This window comes from Colobus angolensis, unplaced genomic scaffold, assembly GCF_000951035.1.
Source record: "Colobus angolensis palliatus isolate OR3802 unplaced genomic scaffold, Cang.pa_1.0 Scaffold536, whole genome shotgun sequence".
Lineage (NCBI taxonomy): Eukaryota > Metazoa > Chordata > Mammalia > Primates > Cercopithecidae > Colobus > Colobus angolensis.
Genome location: NW_012118888.1, coordinates 352,998 through 360,987, shown reverse-complemented (window position 1 = coordinate 360,987; position 7,990 = coordinate 352,998). Strand labels below are relative to the sequence as shown.

At 49.0% G+C, this 7,990-nt stretch overlaps 1 protein-coding gene across 2 annotated transcripts; it reads left to right on the top strand.

Moving 5' to 3' along the window:
- Nucleotides 1-208: 208 nt before the first annotated feature.
- On the top strand, nucleotides 209-3,404 carry LOC105525475 (melanoma-associated antigen 3-like). 2 transcript variants are annotated; one of them, XM_011961126.1, is made up of 3 exons: nucleotides 209-279; nucleotides 1,681-1,746; nucleotides 1,827-3,404. In XM_011961126.1, the coding sequence occupies exon 3, from the start codon at nucleotides 1,892-1,894 to the stop codon at nucleotides 2,834-2,836; it is 945 nt and encodes a 314-aa protein (XP_011816516.1). In that variant the 5' UTR covers nucleotides 209-279; nucleotides 1,681-1,746; nucleotides 1,827-1,891; the 3' UTR covers nucleotides 2,837-3,404. The 2 variants fall into 2 exon arrangements, with proteins under 2 accessions (XP_011816516.1, XP_011816517.1); XM_011961127.1 differs by having other exon boundaries at nucleotides 223-279; nucleotides 1,617-1,746.
- The last annotated feature ends 4,586 nt before the right edge of the window (nucleotides 3,405-7,990 follow it).

Genomic DNA, 7,990 nt, shown 5'->3' with positions numbered 1-7,990 from the left:
CCAACTCCCCCGACCCCCCAGGATCTATAGCCTCAGGATCCCCGTCCCAATCCCTACCCCTTCCCCCATCACCATCTTCGTGCTCACCCCCATCTCCATCCAGATCCCCATCCAGGCCGAATCCAGTTCCACCCCTGCTGTGAACCCAGGGAAGTACGGTTGCCCGGATGTGACGTCACTGACTGCGCATTGGCGCCAAGACGACCGCGAGATTCTCGCCCTGAGCAACGGCCTGATGTCGGCGTAGGAAAGCAGGCCCAGGCTTGGTGAGGAGGCAAGGTGAGACGCTGAGGGAGGACTGAGGCGGGTCTCACCCCAGACAGAGGGCCCCAAATAATCCAGCGCTGCCTCTGCTGCCAGGCCTGGAACACTCCGCAAGGGAAGACGTCCTGAAGGCTGGGTCGCCACTATCTCACCCCGCCAACCCCCACTGGTTTAACCACAGGGAACTCTAGAGACAGGGCTTAATGTGGCCAGGGCAGGGCTGGTGAGAAGAGGTCAGGACCCAGGCTGTTCCAAGAATCAAGGTCAGGACCCCGACAAGGGACTGAGGGCAACCTAACCCCCACCCCCACCAGCATTCCTATCCCCCAACACCAAGCCCACCCCCATCACCCATTCCCCATTCCCATCCCCACCCCCACCCACATCCTGGCAGAATACAGGCTTTGCCCCTGGTATCAACTCAGGGAAGCTCCGGGAATGGCACCAGGCACATGAGTCCTGAGGTTCACATCTACGGCGAAGGGAGGGAACGGGTTCGGTATGGTCAATACCGCCTTTGGGAAGCAGCAAAAGGGCCCAGGCCCTCCTGGAAGATAATGGAGTCCAGAGGGGACCCAGCATGCCAGCACAGGGGGCCCACGGTACCCCTGTCTCAAACTGAGGCACCTTTTCATCAGGCCACGGGAATCCTAGGGATGCAGAGCCACTTCAGTAGGGGGTTGGGGCCCAGCCCTGCGAGGAGTCAAGGGGAGGAAGAAGAGGGAGGACTAAGGGGACTTTGGAGTCCAGATCAGTGGGAACCTTGGTCAGAGGGATACTGGGCACAGTGGCCGAATGTGCCCCGTACTCGTTGCGCCTTCAGGGTGACAGAGGGTTGAGGGCTGTGGCCTTAAGAGTGGGACTTCAGGTCAGCAGAGGGAGGAATCTCAGGATGTGCAGGACCCAAGATGTACCCCCAAGGCGCCCCCATCTGGTCGACAGATGTAGAGATCTTAGGATCTGCAAAGTGTCCAGGTGAGAAGCCTGAGGGAGGATTGAGGGTACCCCTGGGACAGAATGCGGACTGGGGGTCCCATAAAAATCTGCCCTGCTCCTGCTGTTACCTCAGAGAGCCTGGGCAGGGCTGTCAGCTGAGGTCCCTCCATTATCTTAGGATCATTGATGTCAGGGAAGGGGAGGCCTTGGTCTGAGGGGGTTGCACTCAGGTAAGTAGAGGGAGGCTCTCAGACCCTGCCAGGAGTGGAGGTGAGGCAGTGTCCTCAGGTCACAGAGTAGAGGGAGCTGAGATAGTGCCAATAGTGAAGGTTTGCCTTGAATTCACACCAAAGGCCACACCCGCCCAAGAACACATAGGACTACAGAGCGCCTAACCTCACCCTCAATACTTTCAGTCCTTCAGCCCTAGCATGCACTGGCTGGCTGTACCCTGAGGAGCCCTCTCACTTCCTCCTTCAGGTTCTGAGGGGACAGGCTGACAAGGAGGACCAGAGGCCCCTGGAGGAGCACGGAAGGAGAAGATCTGTAAGTAAACCTTTGATAGAGTCTCCAAGGTTCAGTTCAGTTGTCAGCTGAGGGCTCTCACACACTTCCTCTCTCCCCAGGCCTGTGGGTCTCCATTGCCCAGCTCCTGCCCACATTCCTGCCTGCTGCCCTGACCAGAGTAAACATGTCTCTTGAGCAGAGGAGTCAGCACTGCAAGCCTGAAGAAGGCCTTGAGGCCCAAGGAGATGCCCTTGGCCTGGTGGGTGCACAGGCTCCTGCTACTGAGGAGCAGGAGACTGCCTCCTCCTCTTCTACTCTAGTGGAAGTCACCCAGCGGGAGATGCCTGCTGCTGAGTCACCGGGTCCTCCCCAGAGTCCTCAGGGAGCCTCCACCCTCCCCACTACCATCAACTACACTCTCTGGAGCCAATCTGATGAGGACTCCAGCAACCAAGAAGAGGAGGGTCCAAGCGCCTTTCCTGACCTGGAGTCCGGCTTCCAAGCAGCACTCAGTAGGAAGGTGGCTGAGTTGGTTCATTTTCTGCTCCTCAAGTTTCGAGCCAGGGAGCCAGTCACAAAGGCAGAAATGCTGGAGAGTGTCGTCAGAAATTGCCAGTATGTCTTTCCTGTGATCTTCAGCAAAGCATCTGATTGCTTGCAGCTGGTCTTTGGCATCGAGCTGATGGAAGTGGACCCAGCCGGCCACTTGTACACCTTTGTCACCTGCCTGGGCCTCTCCTGCGATGGCCTGCCAGGCAACAATCAGAGCATGCCCAAGGCAGGCTTCCTGATAATCGTCCTGGCCATAATCGCAATAGAGGGCGACAGTGCTCCTGAGGAGAAAATCTGGGAGGAGCTGAATGTGTTGGACGTGTTTGACAAGAGGGAAGACAGTATCTTTGCCGATCCCAGGAAGCTGCTCACCCAAGATTTGGTGCAGGAAAACTACCTGCAGTACCGGCAGGTGCCAGGCAGTGATCCTGCATGCTATGAGTTCCTGTGGGGTCCAAGGGCCCTCGTTGAAACCAGCTATGTGAAAGTCCTGTACCATGTGCTAAAGATCACTGGAGGACCTCACTTTTCCTCTCCACCCCTGCATGAATGGGCTTTGAGAGAGGGGGAAGAGTGAGTCCGAGCACCCGTTGCAGCCAGAGCCAGTGGGAGGGGTCTGGGCCAGTGCACCTTCCAGGGCCCCATCCATTAGTTTCCACTGCCTCGTGTGACATGAGGCCCATTCACTCTGAAGAGAGCAGTCAGCATTCTTAGTAGTGGGCTTCTGTTCTGTTGGATGACTTGGAGATTTATCTTTGTTTCCTGTTGGAATTGTTCAAATGTTCCTTTTAACGGATGGTTGAATGAACTTCAGCATCCATGTTTGTGAATGACAGTAGTCACACATAGTGCTGTTTATATAGTTTAGGAGTAAGAGTCTTGTTTTTTATTCAGATTGGGAAATCCATTCCATTTTGTGAATTGTGATATAATAACAGCAGTGGAGAAAGTATTTGCTTAAAATTGTGAGCGAATTAGCAATAACATGCAAAAGATAAACAACTCAAGACATTAAAAGATAGTTAATTCTTGCCTTATACCTCAGTCTATTCTGTAAAATCAAACAAATATGCATACCTGGATTTCCTTGGCTTCTTTGAGAATGCAAGATAAATTAAATCTGAATAAATAATTCTTCCTGTTCACTGGCTCATTTCTTTTCCATTCACTCAGCATCTGCTCTGTGGAAGGCCCTGAGTTAGTAGTGGAGATGCTAGGGGTAAGCCAGACTCATGCCTACCCATAGGGTTGTAGAATCTAGGAGCTGCAGTCATATAATTAAGGTGGCAAGAAGTCCTGTAAGATGTACAGGAAATGTAAGAGAGGGGTGAGGGTGTCAGGCTCCAGGTGAGAGTGGTGGAGTGTAAATGCCCTGAACTGGGGCATTTGGGGCTTTGATAAACTGCAGTTTGATCTGAAGGAGCTGACTCTAATGAAGCTGGGTAGGTGCAGGGCCAAATTCTCAGAGGGTGTGAGATAAGCCTGGAATTGAAAGCAACTCTGAGCAGTTTCTTTAGAATGGGGAATGAACCGAGAGGAGTCTCCACCTGGGGCAGGAATGGAAGGTGTCCTGTGCTTTTGTCCCAGTGCTATTGAACACAGCCCAAGATGCACGTGATGGACACCCATCATCTGTAAGGGTTTTCTGAGCGATGAGGGTGAATTTCCTGGGAAGGGTGACCCAGAAGCCACTGGCCAGGTGCTTTTCTGCCAGGCAGGGAGAGCCAGAGCTGACTCCATTAAAAAGGCATTCTAACTAGGTTATCTCAAGTGCAATTTGACCAATTGTAAGCACGGGCTAGATTTTGGATGGTAACAAAATGGATGAAAATAGTGGATTGGGTGGGAAAGCAGCTGGGAGAGAGGGAAGGAGTTGGTCTTTGACACAGATTCTAGGAGCTTTGAGCTGCACCTGTCTGGGCAAAACTTCCACACAACCAAATTTTGAAGTGCATTCTCTAAGGGGAAATACTTAGCTGAATTTTAAGGGTGAAGCTTCCTTTTGTGGCTAAGTATTCCATGTTCTATTAAGCTGTATATTCTCTGATAAGTCCTGGAGAACAACGACAACAACAACAAAATCCCAGTGTTAGGGCCTGGGGTTAAAACATATTAGAAATAACAGCCATCCACCATTTGTGAAACTTCTAATTTACACCAGGCCCAGAGCCAGGTGCTTCACCTGCGTTTTATACATTCCGACTGTCCTACTAGACGGGCCTTACACATCTGCTTACAGATGAAGAATCCGGGGCTCACAGGGTTTGTGAATTGGGTCAAAGAAACAGGGTATTTCCTGGGTATTTCTCAGGATCACATGGTTACTAAGGAACACGGCTGGAAGCAGACCCCTGGTATGAATTCCTTTAGAACCCATGCTGTTCCCACTTCTCTGAGCCTGAGGCTGACCTCCTGACAGGACTTTATTTTTCTTCTCAGCACTCCACCATGTTTCTCAGGTGACAAAAAGAAGAACCTTGAGGGCAGCATACTAAAAGCAGGCCTGCAGAATGCGACAATGAGAATCAAACACCATTTGGGGCTGGTATGCACTGGGTTCCCTGAGAGCTGACGTTGCCCAGATGTGGGCATTTCTGTCCAGCCCCAGCACTTTCAGAATTACAGCACATTTCTCCTGGTCATTTCCATGTGTCCTGTCTGACGCTGGAACCTATAGGGCCTGCTGATCAGCTCCTCACTAATCCTCACAGAACAGCCCAGAATCACCTGCTCACCTCCTGACAGGGTGCATTCCTTCTCCCTGTAGAAGTCCACCTGCTGTCCCATCTCTCACCCAGGAAGCCATATGATGTCAAAAACCCTTTTGATATAAAAACTCACATGGGGACAGTGACACTTAGACACTTGGTTACCACTCTGGTTGTCCTCAACACACTCTGTTTTCTGAATGGGCTGAGTAGTCTGTTTCATCATATTATCTAAGGGTTCTTGTGTGATATCACCCTGAAGTCAGAGGAATTTGGAACCACCTTGATACTTGAAATCAAGCTTTCACAGGGCGTCCTTTTGGAATTCGCCTCTAAATACATGCACAGATAAATGGTCAAAGAGCAAATCATCCCTCATGAGTATTAGATGAGAAAAACCTTGGGAAATCCCAGTAGAACAAACATCTACTTACTGAGACTGAATTCCTAAATATCTGGAGTCTTCCAGGAGTTTAAAAAAGATTCCTTGAAAACATGTCAACTCTCATGAAAGAGGAATAATTAAGCAACCTTCTGTTTCTTGTCTGTTTACCTGCTCCACAGGAAAATACTGGCCTTCAGTGTGCGTAAAGGCACCAGACAGGTGTTCAGGCGTGTGGAGGGTAGCACAAATTCACAGGTTAACATTTTGACCGGGAATCAAATGGAGGAAAAATTCTCAGCCTACTAAGGATTTAAAGGATATTACAAAGGAAAGCCTTCCTGCTGAGACTTTCAAGATTATTGAACAGTTAGTTGTGATCGTATATGTGAAAACATCAGTCACATATTTGACACTAGAAAAAGTTGGAGAATGTCACAGCAAATTTGGCCTTCTCAGAAACTCCTCCTGGAAATGAGATGGGTAGTGTAATACCAAATAATCATAGTTGCTTTTTGTTGAGCACCTACTATGTAACAGTTTATAGGGGAGGGTATACTACTCACCCACATTTTGTCTTTGTCTCCTTCCTGGACACATGGGAACAGTAAAGTCCTTGCAGTTAGAAAGGGCCATGTGACATTTCCATTACACCAATATAGGAGCAGAAGCATCGTTTGTCACATCCTGGCATGTGGGAGCCAGTGTGCCATTTCCACGCTTTCACCCCGCTTTCAACGGCAAACATGGCAGTTTCATCTTGACATGATGGAATCACAAGGTGGAAGCAGCTTGCATCGCTGGGTCCCATGAGAGTGGAGATCCCCTCGCAAACTGCATCGGAACTTATTTGCACATAAAATAAACTTCTGTTGTGGCAAGCCATTCATTGTTGTTCTGTTGCAATAGCTAGCAGTTACTTAAACTCACATGGCTAGTATTTCTGTTTGTCAGGTTTAAATATTTTTTATTTAAAATGTAGTATTGTATATATTCTTATTGCAAAAATTATAGAAATGTGGATTATTCACTATTTTCCCCTTTACAAAGCGCCTCCACAGTTAGCAACGCCTACCCACCCCACCCCCCCCGCAGAGGTCACCACAGTTAACAATCTTGTGTAGTTTTTTACAGCTGACTCTAGGCTTTTCATTGACAGATAAACTATAAAAATATGTTGTTTTTATTAATATACAAGAAAAATGATATACATATTGATATTCCTTTATCACTTTATAAAATGGATGTAAGATATTTCCACAACAGGATAGATAGATAGATAGATAGATAGATAGATAGATAGATAGATAGATAGATAAATAATAAGATAAGTAGATCTATCTCACTTTGGAACCACTTTCTTTAATTCTAAAGTAGGCATGTACCATAATTAATTAAACTCTTTCTTCCTAATGGACATATAAGTTGTTTCCGATTTGCCATATGATAAATACAATAAAATCAACGTCTCTGAATATGAATTGTTAGGCAAACAAGGTTTTCTTCTAAGAAGGATATATTTACACGGGTATTGGGTTAAAGTGAAAGGGCGAAAATAGTTTAACATTTAAAATATTTCTAAAATTTTATTACAAAAATGTTGTACCAATTCAAATTCTCATAAAAATCACAATCGATTTAAAATTCTGAAATGTGGACAGGACATTTCTTCTCTGCTTTGAGAAGGATTTGGTCAGACTGAAGAGGAGCCAGGTAATCAGAGCAGACAGGAGACCCTCAGCCCGTGAGGGAGGATCCCAGGAGGATCCAGGGGAGAGCCATTGCTGGCGTCCATGAGAGAGACCACATGAGAAAGCAAGTCCACAGAGCCCCAGGCAGGCTGGCACTCTGAGCTCTAAATCCAGAGTTCAGGCCGGTGGAGTCGGGGCTGAGGGAGAAAAGCGGGAAGGAGGAGGGAGGACAGGACAATGAATAGGAATAGGCTTGGGAAATCCCAGCACCACCATCAGCAGCTGGAGGGGGCCCTGTGATCTGAGTGGGCAGGCCTGTTGACTGAATGCACCAGGGCTGTGCTGGTCAACCTTCCTGCCCTCAGAATCCCCTTCCAGCTCTCAGGAAGAGCTTGGCTGGCTCTCTGCATCATTCTGGGCCAGCTACCTCTCTTGAACATTCCAGTGGTCCTTTGTACCTTCACCAGCGTCCCACATGTGGGAGCTGTCTTCCTGCCTGCTGGGGGCTGGTATTTTATCCCCTGGGGACCCTCCACAGAGTCTGGGCTACGTGAGTGGGTTGCTGACTGATGACTAAATGCCGAGACAGGCCAGGAATGCGGATGAGCAGTTGAAAGGGGCAGTGGAGCTGCATGGAGGAGAAATGGGAGGAAGAGTGCCCTGGGACTAGTCAGCTCAGACTCTGCAGATGAAGGATTGGCTGTGGATGTGCCTTGAAAATAATCCAGGTGGCAACTGTGTCTCAGATAGCCATCTGTGACTTCTGAACTCTTGGCACAGGAGGGGACAGGTGTCCTAGGGCAGTGATCGCTGGCCTATGTTGCCAGCAGATACAGTCTGGGGTAGAGGGCTGGACCAAGGTCTGAACGTGAGCAAGTTGTATGGCAAGGCAGTGGAGGTGGCAGCTTTCCTTGTTAAGCTGATGGGGACATGCGGGGTCCAATACAGGA

Bases quoted from the DNA above. Each gene is read 5' to 3' on its own strand.
- LOC105525475 (XM_011961126.1), top strand. From the start codon at position 1,892: ATGTCTCTTGAGCAGAGGAGTCAGCACTGCAAGCCTGAAGAAGGCCTT.